Here is a 17,559-nt window from a genome sequence, read left to right as displayed (position 1 = left end):
CATGCAACGAAAAAGGGCAACCCAATCAATTGGACGCGGTTAGATTTTATCGTTACTAAATAAAGAGTACTGACATACGTATAATTATATTTTTTATTTAAAACATAATTATATATATAAAAAAAAAAAAAGTAAAAAGTTCATATATGTAAAGGTGGAGAAAACCTACCCTTAAAAAAGGGCCTCGATTTGCACAGGGGAAATGAATGTTAATGCTTTACACGTCTTGCTTCAGGTCCTTTGACTATTGTGGGCACTTCACAGTTTAAAAAATTCTATACATCGTATTATCATTTTACTTTTATTTTATAGATGTGTCATATCTATTACTATTGAATAATCTTTAATGACAAATATGTCATATCCTATATAATAAGATGAAAATAAGATAAAAGTATGAAGTATAACATTACTCAAATAGCTTTATTTATTTTAAGAAAATGAGGCACATATAATTTTTTTTATAAAAAGTTTTATGTCATAAATAAATTTTATAAAATAAATTCATAAATTTTTATAATTTTATGTAATAAATAAGATCTATTTTATAATAGAATTAATTTTACAATATAATGTATTGGATAAATTTATATCATACCGATCATAAATAAAGGCAAATTATGTCATCCGCTTTATACAGAGCTGGAATTAATTGCCCTGCATAATTGTCGCTTACTTCTAACATTGAATTTATGGTTGATTGAATGGAGTTGGGCAAAATTATCATAGAATTTACATCCCACAACATACACGTTGACGGCATTGAAACCTAATCTATCTACTTTCAGAAAAGCAAGAAATGATCAATTATCGACATCTTTTAAACCATTATGTCTTACGATTTTCGTTAATATTTGTTTACAAATATAAATGAAATGTTATGTTTATAAAATTTAATTGACGAAATTAATATTATTAGAAATTTTAGAGATATTTGAAAATATTTTTTATCTCATCTCATCTCATATTATTGTATATTTAATTATGTGTGCCTTCGTGTCCTTGGTAACCGAATGGATAGATATTGAATATCGGGATAATTCCCCAATAAACCATAGAGAATAACAGAATGGTTCGAGTTGTCTTTTCTTCTAAGAAAGTCTTTCATTATATAGGCAAGACTACCATCTATACAAGGAAACTTAAATTGTACATGCTAATCACATACAGTGATCCTAGGGAGCTATATATGGTAAGCTGGCTAATTACATAGAGTGATCCTAGGCAGCTATACATGGTAAGCTAAATCTCCTCTCCTATTTAGGAGAGTATATACAACCTAGATTAATGAGTTAATTATACCTATTACTCAATAGGAATTTATCTATTGACACGACATAATTTATGGCCTTTTATTGACATCCCCTATCAAATTGATGCGGGTAATCCATAAGCATCAATTTGTTTGTAAAAAAAATTACGTCGTTATCATGTTAGAGCCTTGGTGAAAATATGTACCGCTTGAAAAATGCTAGACACATGGGGAAGAAAGATAGTCTGAGCTTCAAATGTCTCACGGATGATGTGATAATCAATTTCGATATGTTTAGTGCGTTCATGGAAGATAGGATTGGCTTAAATGTGACTGGCACTAATATTATCCGCATGAAGAGAAGTAGGACCGCATGGAGAAAAACCATGCATAACCAATAGCCCACAGAGCCAATGTATCTTAGCACAAGCTTGGGACATAGCCCTATACTTGGACTCAATAGATAACTTAGAAACACGGTCCTATTTCTTGCTTTTCCAAGAAATAAGAGCCGGGCCAAGAAACATACACCAATCTGTAGTAGAACGTCGAGTGTCACTACACTAGGCATAATCAGCATCACTATATGATACAAGATCGAGTGAAGTACCGCATGATAGAAAAGTCCCCGCAAAGTTGTGCCCTGGACATAGCGGATGATTCATCGAACTACAGCCATATGGAGGTGCCAAGGAGAAGCCATGGACTGACTAACCTGCTGGACTGCATAAGAGATATCAGGTCCAGTGATTGTAAGATAGACCAAGCTACCAACAAGTGTACGATAGGCTGCAGGGTCTGATAACATGTCACCCTCTTCTTTGCACAGCTTGAAATTAAGTTCCATGGGAGTATAAAGAGGAGTAAAGTCATGGGGACCAACAGTAGCCACCAAGTCCTGGTCATACTTGTGCTGTGATAGAAAGATACCATGTGAACCAGCAGTAATCTCTAAACCAAGAAAACACGTGAGATAGCCCAGGTCCTTCATGTGAGTCCTGTAAATGCTGCTTTAATTGGGAGATCAGAACCGAATCAATACCCATGATGATTATGTTGTCAATATACACTAAGAGAATAACAACACCAATCTCAGTTTTGTGAAGAAACAAAGATGCGTCATACTTGCTTTTGAGAAAAGCAGATTTCAGTAAGGTAAATGTAAATTTCTCATACCACGCACAACGGGCCTGTTTGAGACCATACAAGGAGCGACGCAACTTGCACACTGCAGAAGTAGGGGTGGGAAGTAAACCTGCAGGAGGATGCATATAAACATCTTCCTTGAGATCCCTATGAAGAAAGCCGTTCTTCACATCCATGTGGTGCAAACCCCAATTTTGAGAAGCAGCAATAGCCAAAATTGTGCGAATGGTGGTCATTTTTGCTACCAGAGCAAAAGTCTCCTCGTAATTGACTCTATATTCTTGATTATTTCCAAGAGCTACTAAGTGGGCTTTATACCTGTTCAAACTACCATCAGACTTAACCTTAATAGAATAGACCCACTTACATCCAAGTGGAGTCACACCTGTAGGGCAATCCATCACTTCCTAAGTCTTATTAGCTTTAAGAGCACATAGTTCCTCCAGCATGGCCTGCTGCCAGCATTTCTCTTTGACTGCATGTGAGTAACTAGTAGGAATAGAAATAAAAGATATAGTGACAGACAGTGCAGGAGTAAAGGTACCTGCCATAAGTGACGAGAATCCATAACAGTCAAGAGGACCAGATACTCTAGAGGAGTGGCGTAAGGGAGCAGATGGCAAGACATGAGCGGAAGGGGGTAGCACTGGAGGGCCTCGCTAGTATACCATGCCTGGGTTAAACCTTTCAACCTGAGTACTAGGAGCACGAGAAGTGTCATCAAAAGAAGGCAAGAAAGCAAGGGAAGGCTACGGTGATGAAGACATAGGAAATAACCATTGATTTAAAAAAAAGAGCACATTCCTTGAAACATGAACCCGATTGGAGTTTGGATCATAACATAAATAACCTTTTTGTGTGACACTATATCCCAAGAAGGCACAACAAATGGATTGGGTAGAAAGCTTGTCTCTGTTCAGTGGGGGAAGATTTGTATAGGTAGGATTGTGATGATGAAGCCTGAAATATAGGGACTCGAAATCCAAAACTTGAGAAGGAAGTCTATTTATAAGAAAGGTTACGGTGGTGAGTGCTTCTACCCAAAACTTAGGAGGAACAAAAGACTCAATGAGCAAGGTCTTGACAACATCTAAAAGATGACGATTCTTTCGTTCAGCTACTATATTTTGTTGCGGAGTATATGGACAAGAACGTTGAGAGAAAATACTTTTAGATTGCAAGAAAGATTGGAACTCATGAGACATATATTTCCCACCCGAGTCAAACCGAAGAATTTTAACAGCAGCTGAAAATTGAGTGTCAACAAGAGCTAAGAACAATTTGAACATAGGAAAAACTTCTGATTTGTGCCGCAAGAAATAAACCCATGTATATATGCTTTAGTCATTGATAAAGGTCACAAAATGTTTGCATTGGGCATGAGAAATGATAGGACTAATATCCCAGACACACTGTGAATTATCTCAAAGTTGTGGGTTGCTCTACTTCCTTCAGAAGGAAAGGGTAAAGTCTTACTTTTGCTAAGTATACAAGTTGCACAATTATGAAACACAGTGGAAGAAGAATGCTCTTTATTATTCAATAGACCAGATTTCAACAAATAAGATAAAACCCTAGAATTAGGATGACCAAGGCGTTTATGCCATACTTCATTTGACACTTTAGACTCATTACAAAGTAAAGATAGTACAGAGAAAGAAGGTAAGCTGTGTGGAACAGGTAGTTACAGAGAAAAGAGACGTTCATGCGTAGGCCCTTTCACTATCAACTACCTTGATATCTGATCCTGCACAACACAACCACTATGAGTAAAGTGTACATCACAATTTTGGTCCACAAGTTGGCCAACATATACTAAATTCACAGAGAGATTAGGTGAGATAAGAACATCATTAAAGGAGGAAGATGCATCACCAACTGCCACAATGGGTAGAGCATTACCATTGGTTGTTTGAATATGTGAGGAGTCACAATATTCTCTAATATTACTTAATCCATGGAGAGAATTAGTCATATGATTAGAGGCACCTGAGTCTAAGATCCAAGAGGTAAATGAAGAACCAATACCTTGAAGAAGAAATGCTGAAAATGCACTCACAATCATTTCTTGCACCATTTCTCGAGTTAGAAAAAGTGTTGGAGGCTGTAAAGCAACAACAGAAGTTGCATCTGTAGCAACAAGAATAATAGGTTGTAACGCACCAGAAGTAACAACGGCATGATAGGCCTTGTTGGAGCGTGAAGGATGAATAGGACACATTCAATACCCTGGATGCTTGTTGTATTTACAAAGTTTCTAAGGACAGTGAGGGGCAATATGACCATATTTCTTACAACTATAGCATTGTGTGGTGCTCATGTCACGACCCTTCCCCTTGCCATGAGCAGTATAGGCAACTGAGACAGTATTAGAAGTAACACGAGTATGCTCCATAATATTCTGAGTATTGAGACATTGTTCCTCATGCAAGAGTTCTTTAAAACAGGTCTCCAAGGTCGGAACAGGATCTCTATTTACTAGAGAGGCACGAATAGATTCAAAGCCAGGCCGTAATTTCATTAGAAATTGATCTCTTTGGCTGGTTTTGTGTACATGTTGTACTGCCGCCAATCCTTCTGCAGAGACCTTGGTTGTAACAAGGTCTGAATAATCATTCCACAAAATCTGAAAACCAAAGTAGTAGTCTTGAACTGATAGATCCCCCTGGGTATAGTTAACAATGGCCAACTCAAGTTGGAAATGCCTAGCATTGTTGTATTGGTTATAAACTTGCTTGAGATAATCCCATATAGCCTTTGCAGACCTATGAGGAAGCAGAGAAAGAATCAGATGAGGCTCCATAGAACCAAGAATCCAGGACATGGTTTGGTTATCTTTGGCAGCCCGAGCTGCCTTGTCAGCCGCCAAGCCTTATGCAGTAGATTCCCCTTTGCTATTGCCATCTATATGGCCCCATAACTCCTTACCCTTGAGAAATATCTCCAATTGAAACTCTCATGTAGCATAATTTTTGCTAGTGAATATGATACAAACATTATCTGACTTCTCCATAATCACTGAGGCTATGACTGATGAAGCTCTAATGCCATAACAAAATGATTTGAATTGTCTTCTCTTTTGAGAAGGTCTTTCATTATATAGGCAAGATTGCCAACTATACAAGGAAACTTGAGTTATACATGCTAATCACATAGAGTGATCCTAAAGAGCTATATATGGTAAGCTAGCTAATTACATAGTGATCGTAGGGAGCTATAGATGGTAAGCTAAATCTCCTCTCCTATTTAGGAGAGTATATACAACTTAGATTAATGAGTCAATTGCAGATATTACTGAGTAGGAATTTATATTGACACGGTATAAGTTATGGCCTTCTATTGATAGAGAATGCTATTGTTACTTCAAGGAGAGAAGAGAAGGCCACAAGCTACTAACTCACAAGAAGAGGATTAGGATTAGTATTAGTAAGACGCAAGGGCATTCAAAGAAAGAAAAGAGAACAAAGGTGAATAAAGTGCCTCACTTCCTCGTTTTGAGAAGTGGCTTGCAAAATTTTAAAGAAGAGAAATGATTTATTTCAAAGGAAAAATCAATTATAGCAATTGGGTGATATGCCAACTTCATCTATATATTTATGGTAGTTTGTTGAAATTCATAAGTTTTAATATGAGCTGTTCATATCTTTTGCTAAATTTGCTTGAGGCCAAAATATATTATTATTCAATTGGCTAACTTATCAGTTCCTGTATACCAAGAAAGAAACCATTTTTTGGAGAAGTTAGCTTGATGCTGACTGGCATCATGATTTTTAGCCCTCAATTGGTTTTGCAGATGAAATAAATTGAATTGAAATAAAAATAAAAATTTAAATAAAATATTATTAAAATATATATTTTTAATATTATTTTTATTTTGAAATTTTAAAAAAATTAAATTATTTATTTTATTTTATATAAAAATTTAAAAAATTTGTAATGATTAAATAAAATGAGATAAATGAGATGAGATAAGAATACATTTTTCGTGTTTGATGAAGCACGATTTTCCTCAGTTTTCTTTCCCACGTTTTCTCGTCTTTTTCATTAATGTATCGGGGAAAATGAGAGATACTTCTAAATGTTGTCATTTGTATACCATTATCCCACAAGGCTCAGTTATCATGTTCTGTCTATCATACACACCGCTAAGAAGGAAAGTGGTATAAACAGAATCCGAGGTGGCAATCCAGGTGGGTGGGTAATCAAAGGTATCGTCCACCTCAGAACACCTCATTACGTTATCCGTATGGCTGCTTTTAATTTTATGCCACGCCCAAAAAGTGTCTGTAAAAGTGGAAAAATTATATATCATGAAGCAGTCCCCCACCCCACCTCCCACCAAAGTTCCTCTCCCTCTACAAGCTACTACTATTATTATTTCCATTTCGGCATCTCGGGGTTAATTACCTGAACAAGATACCATTATCTTTGAACAAATCCATTACATTACGCTACCAAAATGTCAGAATCTGGAAGGGGTTTGGTGCTCGCTCTTTAATTTTAATCAGCCCTGCATCCATTTAAAAGGGTAGGGGTCCACGCGTGGACAATGGGGCTCGCGGCTGTTGGCGCTTTCACAGAGATCCGAACGTTGTATTTTTTTTTTTTTAATTTTTGGTCTTTTTCTCCGTCTCTGTTTTTTTTTTTCCATCATCAGAAGATATCATTCTTTTTGAAAAATCTTTAGACGTTGAGACAGACAACGGTCAAATTAAAGCGTACATATGTTGGCGAAAGGCATGTGTGCTGGTGAGCGAGTGCATGCACTCTAATTGTAAACTGGATACTGGCTGTCACTCTCTCTCTCTCTCTCCTCTCTCTAAAACTTGGTGTCTCTATCTCTCTCGTGGTCTCGTACCGTATGAATTACAACTGGTCCTTGGAATCAAATCTTAAAAAACCAAACTTTTCGTCTGTTTTCGCCGATTAGGGATAAAAATTGAAAATTTAATCAAATATTATTAAAATATATTTGTTTAATATTATTATTATTTTAAAATTTTAAAAAAATTAAATTATTTATTTTAAAGAATTTAAAAAAATTATAATAATGACACTCTGCTTTTCTTCTGTAATTTAGTGCTTTTCTCCTCCTAATTATAGACAGAATACGTTTTCAACTAGTAAGGGCAAGCAATCCGCATACAGGACAAGAGTCAAATAGAGCCGTTTCTCTCTCTCTCTCTCTCTCTCTCTCTCTCCCTCTCTCAGTACCCTCACACACATACGCATCCTCCCTCTAGAAGCTCCGGCTCTTTTTCTTTCTGATAATTTAAAAATCACAGAAAAGCTAGACGAATATTGCCTCTAATCTCTAAGCCCGAATTCAAAAGTCGCAACAATGGCTTTGTGTAGCTTTTTCTCAGTGTTCCTCATCTACATTACTTTATTTGCGAGCTCGTGTTTTGCTGCGGATCCATTTGTGAACTTTGAGTTTGAAGTCTCTTACATCACTGCCTCTCCTCTTGGTGTGCCTCAGCAGGTCTGTTCATCAAATATCTTCCACTCTCGATTATCTACATTCTCTCACTGCTGTCAGTTAAATCTTTTTCATGTGGGTCTGCCTAACATTCGTTGGTGACAAATGGGGTGGCTTTAGATTTTGCAAAGTTCAACTTTTTAGCTCCAGATCTACGAAATGTGCTTGTATATTCATTTTCCGAGCTTAATGTTATGCTGTTTACTGCTTTCAGCTAGTAAGCTTTGAGCTTTGTGTTCATATATTCGAATTATCTTGTAGGTTATTGCTATTAATGGCAAGTTTCCTGGTCCTACTGTCAATGTGACTACTAACAACAATGTCGCTGTCAATGTCCGGAACAAATTGGACGAGAATCTCCTCATTACTTGGTAGGATTTGGTGCTGTAACTTCTAATAGAGTTTGATACGAAAAATTGCAGATTTTAGTGATCGAGTGTTTGGAATTTGGTTGGTTTACAGGTCCGGGATTCAACAGCGGCGTAGTTCGTGGCAAGATGGAGTTCTGGGCACGACTTGCCCTATTCCTCCAAAGTGGAATTGGACTTACCAATTTCAGGTTAAGGATCAGATTGGAAGCTTCTTCTATTTTCCATCTCTCAATTTCCAGAGAGCGTCCGGAGGGTATGGCGGAATTATTATCAATAACCGGGCCATAATTCCAATTCCTTTTGCAACCCCAGATGGGGATATAGTTATTTTTATCGGTGATTGGTACACCCGGAACCATACGGTTAGTGTTTATTGGATAATCCGTGTTTCCTTATTGGTGCCGTTTGAAATAAATTTGTGTTTTGAAGCTGGTACCTTTTTTTTTGGAATGTAGGCTTTGAGGAAGACTCTTGATGCAGGGAAAGATCTTGGAATGCCAGATGGGGTTCTTATTAACGGGAAAGGTCCTTACAGATATAATGATACGCTTGTACCAGATGGCATTGATTATGAAACAATTGAGGTCCACCCAGGTGATTAGCAAAAAAAAGATGTTTTAGTTTGTTACAATGAAAAGTGTTTTAATACAACGTTTGAAAATAGAACGTGGGATCTGATTGTTGCCCAAATGACTGATCCACAACATTGGACTTGTTTTCCAACCTTTTAATTAGGAATTTAGGATTATGCCTTACAGGCGAAGTGCTTGGATCATGTTAGTTATATGCTATGTAATAACTGGTTTTTGGCTTAATTGAAGATTACTATCAAATATATAGAGTTGTTCTTTAGCATTTATGGATCTTCTCTATTTATGTTATTCCAAATGTTGTCCTTTGGCATCAACGAGAACATTGTAACAGAATTGTGCTTGAAGATGCATATTGATGCTTAAATATATTAGTGTAGTGGGTGGTCCTTACTCTGAAACTTGAAAGTGTTCTTTGGTTACTACCAACCCCCCCCCCCCCCCCCCCCCCCCCCCCCCCCCCCCCTCTTTTTTGTGGTTCAGTGAGGTCAAATTTTCTGGACTACTAAAATGACAGCTTCATTATTTTGGAGACAGGAAGAACTTATCGCATTCGTGTACACAATGTTGGAGTGTCAACTAGTCTTAACTTCAGGATCCAGAACCATAATCTGCTTCTGGCTGAGACGGAGGGATCATATACAGTGCAACAAAATTATACCAGCTTAGATATTCATGTCGGACAATCTTATTCGTTTTTGGTGACCATGGATCAGAATGCAAGTACCGATTACTACATTGCAGCCAGTGCTAGGTTTGTGAATGAATCGCTCTGGAAAAGAGTTACTGGTGTCGCCATCTTGCATTACACAAATTCCAAAGGAAAGGCAAAGGGTCCCCTCCCAGACCCACCAAGTGATGAATTTGACAAGACTTTCTCAATGAACCAAGCAAGATCCATCAGGTTTGTTAACATCATGATTTAATACCTAAGCAAATTTTGCTTGTTACCTATGTCTTAATCACAGACTCACAGTGACACTTTTTAAAGCATTTGAACAAGTTAGCTGGTCTGGGATTTTTTTTATTGGTAGCTGTCTGGGATTCTTTAGTGACATGAATTTGTTTTTTGAGGTTTATGTTTCAAAAAGAAAAACTGTAAAAAAAAAAAAAAAAAGAACTTCAACCATCACTCTGAAGTAATTTTGAAGAGAAAAAAAAATACAAGATAATTGAGGAAATTACTGATATTTATGAAAATATTTTGGGAATCTGTGAAAAATTGAGTACAGTGATGACAAATCAGGAAAAACTATCATTCAAACGTAGGACTAAAAATCATTCAAAACTGATTTTTTAAGGATTCTGTTCTAAAATTCTCCAGGTGGAATGTATCTGCTAGTGGTGCTCGCCCTAATCCACAGGGTTCTTTTAGATATGGCTCAATCAATGTGACTGAAATTTATGTGTTGAAAAACAAGCCACCGGTGACAATTAATGGGAAAAGACGGACAACACTAAGTGGAATCTCATTTGTCAATCCTTCCACCCCAATCAGGCTTGCTGACTGGTTCAAAGTAAAGGGAGCATACAAGCTGGATTTTCCCTCTAGGCCACTTACAGGAACATCACGGATGGAAACATCAGTTATTAATGGAACGTATAGAGGATTTATGGAAGTCATATTACAGAATAATGATACCAAGGTGCAGAGCTATCACATGAATGGATATGCATTTTTTGTTGTGGGGTATGGATCTGTCACTTTTGTTCTGATTCATTATGTTAACACACCTATTGATGGGTATTTTATCTTTCAACATGCTTTTGAACCTTCAGTTTGATTTATATATTGCAGGATGGATTATGGTGAGTGGACGGAGAATAGCAGGGGCACATATAACAAGTGGGATGGAATTGCCCGCTCCACAACACAGGTATATTCTTCGCATGATCTTATTCTTATTTGGTTTATCTTAAAATTAAAACCTTTATGAGTTAATATTTCGGTTACTGTTTTCCTTTCGACTTCTGATCTTCAACAACTATAAATTGTCAGGTTATTGGAAAACATATTTGATTTAATATTTGTGTTTTTTCATGCCTTTCTATCAAAATCACCCTTCAGGGTTTAATATTGGCCGCCGGTCAATCTGTACATGACCATGGTGGGATCAGTGTAGGTTTCTAATGTCCTGTGTTTTGGCAGAGTTCTTCAAATTCTGGTAGACTATCGTTTTGGAGTATGGCTTTAAAGGGGTGGATTATACCCTGTCAACTCCAAAAGCCCTCCATATTGATCGATTTGACATTTGATAGGAAAATATGAATTTGGTACTACCAGATGAACACAAGTTATTATATTCGAGTAAACAATTGAAAAATAAATTTTTTAAAAATATGTATTACTTTGTGCATGCTCAAAATGGTCCTATTATAGACTATAGTTACTGATAGGCTTTGGATCTTGACCTTTCTCATTGTCTAGGTTTATCCTGGAGCTTGGACAGCAATCTTGATATCCCTCGACAATGTTGGAGTCTGGAACATTAGAACAGAAAACCTTGACTCGTGGTATCTTGGCCAAGAAACATATGTCAGGGTTGTCAATCCAGAGGCTACTAACAAAACCGAGTTACCCTTACCGGACAATGCCCTATATTGTGGCGCCCTTAGCAAATTGCAGAAGTATGCACCTTTGACTCATTTGTGCTAAATTCTCCATTTTCATCTGAGAAAAAAATTTGACTATTAGTTTCTTTTCTTTTGCAGGCCAGAAGATATCATCTCCTCAGCAATTTCAATCATGGCGAGATCAAAGCTGTTCTTAACCCTGCTGATGATCGTCTGTGCTGTAATTCCCATTTCCCGCTAAGTAATTTTGTTTGAGTCATTCCCTCTACGATGGTTTCTCTTAGTTGAGGTTTGTGATCGAGTGCTTAGTTCTGTAAATTTAGTATTGTTGATATGATACTTGGGTGATTTTTACTTTCATTTTTCTCTTTTTGCCATGTGCTAGATCATGTTGCCCAGTTTCCTTGCTTGTTTAGAGACCTGTCATTCTTTTGATATCTACCATTTATTGTGTTCATGACGATTCATCAAGTTGCAATACACTTCTAACTTCCCATGTAGTTCTGGTCTGTCATGCGTCATAGTTTTGAGAAAGAGAAACACTACTTTGCCCACCTATTGTGACCGCTCCATTTGACTGCTTGGCAAATTTTTTTTTACTTAGTGATTAAGGAAGTGATTTTAAGTGTATTAATATTTTTTTTTTATTTTTTAAAAATATTTAAATGTATTAAAAAAATATGTAAAGTAAAAAGGGAAAAAAAAAATGTACCGCCCAGTGGTCAACATTGTGCGGCATAAATTTGTACCGCAGAAGACAAGGTGGAAAAACGTGTCTTTTGTATGTTTTTTTTTTTTCTTGGATTGCCTATGATTAAATGCACGAGTTTGAGGTGAATCTGAAGGAGATCACTCTCTCTTTCGATAGCAGTATAGATATGCGATCCATACATTTTTAAAATCCAACCAACGGTCTAACAGATCTAATCTGCTGGACATCATATCTCCTATACAATGCACATTCATTATGCAAACGATTTTTTTTTTTTAATTTTTTCCCTAAGCAAGCAAATAATTCATTGAAAACCGAAACGAGATACATGAGGAAGGCTAATTGGGGTTCTCCAACAAATATCTCATTACAACTAGGGGTGATAAACGGTTCAGTCAGACCGACCGTTTTGGTTCGGACCGAGACTGAGACCAGTCGGTCTCGGTCCACATTTTAAAAGATTGAAAAGTTTCGGTCCAATCCACTGTCCAGGATTTTTCCCAGCCGGACAAGACCGAATGAAAATTAAAAAAAAAAAAATTATATATATTATTTATATAATAATTATATAATTAACAATATAAAAATTTTAATTATGTTATTAATACTTGTTAATATTCTATAAATTAATAATATTTTATATATATCTTCATCTAATCTATCACTATTAACAATATAAAATTTTAAATATGTTATTAACACTTGTTAATATTCTATGAATTAACTAATATATAATATCAATTAGTTAATTATATAGTAATTATATAAATTAATAATATAATTTTCATCTAATTTATTATCATTGACCATATAAAATATTTTTTTATTGAATTTGTTATATAATCTACATTAATAAGTCACTTAATTTAATTTAGTATTTTAAATAATTTTTTTATTAATTATTTAAAAAAATAAAAAAATTAGGTCAGACCGACCGAACATATTCTATTTTCGGTCCATCGCCGGACCAGACCGGATTGGACCATTTGCACCCTTAATTACAACAATCACAACCCAAAAAAGAAAATCTGAAAGTGCATTGCAATTTGTTATTATGAGAACTTCTTGTTTTGAGATGCATGCAAACGAACTTTCTTGTAAGAAAGAAGAAACAAACAACTTGTCTATTACAGGGTTAGGGCTGAGCTCTGACTTTGATAGAGTCAGAGTTGTCGTTTCCGAACTCCGACTCCGACAGGAGTTGGAGCGGAATTTTTACTCCAACTCTGACTTTGAACAGAATCAAAGTCCAACTCCAAACGGAGGTCGGAGCTCCGACCATCTATTGGGCTATGTGAATGCCTTTTTTCGACTTTTGGGCTCATCAAAGTCCAAGTCCGAACCTGTAAAAAAAATACTAAAAAGATTAAAAAAAAAAAGCTTAAATACAATAGTTTAAAAACTAAATAATATGTATGATGTAGCCATAAATTATAACTTATAACAATCTCATTTATAACGTAATAACAACATTGACTTAGCCTTGAAAGATAATTATATAAATATTAAACATTGATTTCACTCAAATCTTAATAGTCTATTGGTCATGTCTGAAAATGAAGATAAAAAGTTACAATCAATAAATAAAAAAAATTGATAATAAAAAATTGAATATAGTAAAAGTAGAATTTAATTCTTATTAAGAAAGAGGGTTCTCCATAATCTATAGTCTCTCAACTCCATCCCAACTCTCAAAGGACGTCCGTCTTAGACTCTCAGTCATCGGTAATTATGTTAGAGTTCATAATTAGTTCTATAAAATCATAAAAAAAGTAGAAGTTAGAAATATTAAAAATAATTAAAAGGATGATGAAATAGAAAGGGATTTTAAAAATCAAAGACCGTGACTAATGCAAGTGTTCGGCTTTAAATGACCAAAACCAGCACTCCCTAACACGGATTCTGCAAAAGGAAACTAATGTTGAGACTGATGAATGAGATTGTGTCAAGCAGCGTGGAATGAATTATGAAACAGAGAGATTCAATGGTATAGACTATAGATAAGGTCACAAAGTAGCCAGACACTCATCAGCGTGCCATCTATCAAATTAATGACCACATCTGCGTAGGCTAATCCTCCCACTTTAAGCTATACTTCCAGTTGCAGCATGCGTTAGTTCCATGATAGTTAATTAGTAATGAATGATGGCACATTGCATCTCTTACACATTTTATCAAACTAATTGCATGCATACAACACAACTTACAAACACATTACATATTTTATCAAACACATTTCCTTACTACAACACAACAATTAATCTCAAAACAAACTAATTCCAGGCATCCCAATAGGCCAACAACATGAGCTCGGAATTGAGTACTCTTACTAGAGGCTGAAGCTGAACGGAGGCTAGAGCTTATAATCCTGTTGCACACTACGAAAGCGCAAAGAGAAACGGCAGGCTGGCGGCAACAGAGAGGGAGCGAGGTGGCGAGACGCAGAGGTTCAGAGAATGAAGAAGGGAGAAGGAAAAAGGAAAAAAGGGGAGAGGGGGCCCTTTGTGTTATGAAACGACGCCGTTCCACATTAAGTAAAACAGTGTAGTTTAATAATTTTTTTAAATCCAGATGTAAAACGACGTCATTTTATATTTAGATTTGTTTTTCGACTCAGTCAAAGTCAAAATCTAAGCGGAAGTCAAACGGAATCAAAATTTTCAAAATTTTGCACAACCTTAAACATATATATCATGACATAGATTTTATATCCTTGAAAGTCCAGTTCTCATTCATCTCCGGGAAAGCTTTAACGCCACCTTCTTTCTTAAAATCACATATATAAATGAAAGGAAGTAAAATAAAGATAGGATTTGAACTCACGGATCACACATTTCTGTGAAATTAGATTTTGCATAATTCAGATAGGATCATGAAAAGACAAGCAACGATTTGTGGTAGGAAGAAGTGGGTGCCATGGGCAAAAAAATTTAAATCCCAAGGGAAAATGTTGGAAGAAGATTGACAAAAAAAAAAAAATAAAATAAAAATAAAAATAAAAAAGAAATTGAAAGGATAAGATTGTAATAATCAATTTGGATTGTTTCTCAATTCTGGCTGCTTATGACATAATTAAAGAAATAAAGTGATAATTGAAATGAGGGTCGGTAAGCGGTGGCAACGCCATGGGTGCTGCGTGGACCTTTGTTATTTTTTATATATATATATATATATATATATATATATATATATATACACACGTATTTTTTAAGTTTAAAATTTTAATTTTCTTAATTTGTTTTGAAAAAAAAAATATATTCATCATCTATTTTTTTATTATTTTTTCATTATCTTATAATGTGATATTAAATTATTAATAATTATTTATTATATTTTATTTAAAAATTTATTATTTAACATTATATCTTAAAATAATAAAAATAATAATAATAATTGAAATGATGAAAAATATTGCTCATTGTTTTAAGACAAATTGTTATGCGCGATGCGCCTTGTCGCATTGCTTTGAGAGGGACCATTTAAAGCATTGACGGGCATGGCTTTGACTGGGGCAGACAAAACGGGCCAGCATGGCAAATGTGGTGGTACACTTATCACTACCCGCTGTACAGTAAGATTTTCAAACTTTCTATTACATGTGGGACCCGTCCTTAAGGGCTCAGCCCTCAGGGAGATGCCGAAGTGGGGCCTAGACGCAGAATGTTTGATTGTTCACTACTCATCAAACATTATGCAGTTGTTTTAGGCCACTTTGGTTGTTCGAATCTTTTTAAATCAATTCAGTTTAATCTAATTTTAAATATTTTTTATATGTAAGATTTGAAACATTTTTTAATTTAAGAATTCTTTAAACACGAAACTTATCTTAAGTGGATCTCATAAAATTTACTCTATTATTTTAAGTTACTACTATTTATAAATAACTCAACTCATTTCAACTCACTATTATTCATAAAGAACTCAATTCATCTCAACATCTAAACGCAACCCTAGTAGATGTCTTTTTCTCACCATTACCAGACTTGATCTAGCATATTCAATGCAAGTTCTAAGTAGGTTTATGGACAAGCCTGCACAATCCCTTATGACAGCTGCTCAATGAATCTTAAGATATTTGAAATCAACTCCAGGACAAGGCATTTTTCTATCCGCTTCATCCAGTTGTCATCTTAAGGCATTTATGATTCCGATTGGGTATCTTGTGTGGATACTCGAAGGTTAGTCATAGATTTTTGTGTGTTCCTTGGGGCTTCCATCATGTCTTGGAAGTCAAAGATTTTGGCATCCAACACACTCAGCCAACCCTTTTGTTCCATGAAAGTCAAGTTGCATTACACATTGCAGCGAATTCTGTGTTTTATGAAAAAGCAAAGCACATAAAAATTGATTGCCATTTGGTTTGGGATAAAGTACTTGGTGGAGTAGTTAAAACACTACATGTTTCTTCTGTAAATCAGCTAGCAGATTTGTTAACTAAAGCTCTTCCTTGTACACAATTCAAAGCACTTCTTTTCAAGATGGGTGTGTTGAATATACACAATCTTGAGGGGGATTGTTAGAATTACTGCAGTCAAATTTTCACTTATAATTTCAACCAATCAGATAGTACCTTATATAAACCCATACTCATACTGTGTAAACTACTACAACATAATATCAAGAATTCATTTCTACACGTCTCTTTCTTTCCGTTTCTTGCTGCTCTGTTTTCTGATAATTGTCTCTCTAATAATGTTGTACGTTGTTTCCTACAAGGCCAAATGTAAATAGTACAAGTGAGGCATGCATGAAGGAGTCTGAAAAAAGAAGAAGAAGAAGAAGAAGAAGAAACAGTCCGTCTACAGGTCCATTCAAGTCGTGTCCTCTGTTCTATCCCAGTCGAAGCAAAGTAATAGGACGAAACTGATTCAAAAAAGTAGAGCAACCCTGATCTGTTCCCTGTAATCCCATGTCCCTTTGTGGGGCATGCACAAAGTTCTTTTGTGTTTCGAAAAGAACAAGAATTGAATCCCATATGTCCATGCAACATGAGGCATGCTGGATTGCGTCTGTAGCAAATTAAGGCTAAGCTAAAGGTCATGAAGACCACCACCGGCTTTCCCCAAAGCTGGTACGATACTTGTCTCACAGAGGCAGATCTAGAGGCAAAGTCAAGCCACCGCGGTCAGGTCGAGAGGCCAAGGAAATATCAGACAAGAGAGCAACAATGTTCAATATCAACTTTATCGGTTTCTACGCACCTCACCGCTATGAGAGAGAGAGAGAGAGAGCATGAAAGATCCTCATATCCCCCACAAACAGCAGCAAATAGCTCCTAGCAGGCTTTTTGCAGTGATTGCTTTTCCTCATTCGCACATTCAAACATGATCAGTCCATGTATATATATGCATTGCATGCATGATGCATCCACATTGCCCACACCATGAATGAAAGTAATTTTGGAGGAATCATCGGTACTCATGAATAATTAAGTA

At 35.8% G+C, this 17,559-nt stretch overlaps 1 protein-coding gene across 1 annotated transcript; it reads left to right on the top strand.

The window, feature by feature from the left end:
• The first annotated feature begins 7,541 nt into the window (after positions 1-7,541).
• LOC121236878 (monocopper oxidase-like protein SKU5) lies at positions 7,542-11,912 on the top strand. Its single transcript, XM_041133375.1, has 9 exons — positions 7,542-7,880; positions 8,139-8,248; positions 8,340-8,610; positions 8,704-8,842; positions 9,376-9,742; positions 10,163-10,528; positions 10,637-10,715; positions 11,267-11,466; positions 11,551-11,912. Exons 1-9 carry the CDS (start codon positions 7,740-7,742, stop codon positions 11,651-11,653), a joined length of 1,776 nt encoding a protein of 591 aa, XP_040989309.1. The 5' UTR covers positions 7,542-7,739; the 3' UTR covers positions 11,654-11,912.
• The last annotated feature ends 5,647 nt before the right edge of the window (positions 11,913-17,559 follow it).

Source organism: Juglans microcarpa x Juglans regia, chromosome 6S (genome assembly GCF_004785595.1).
Source record: "Juglans microcarpa x Juglans regia isolate MS1-56 chromosome 6S, Jm3101_v1.0, whole genome shotgun sequence".
Lineage (NCBI taxonomy): Eukaryota > Viridiplantae > Streptophyta > Magnoliopsida > Fagales > Juglandaceae > Juglans > Juglans microcarpa x Juglans regia.
Note: the sequence above shows the minus strand (reverse complement) of the source record. Positions and strands in the feature narration are given on the sequence as shown.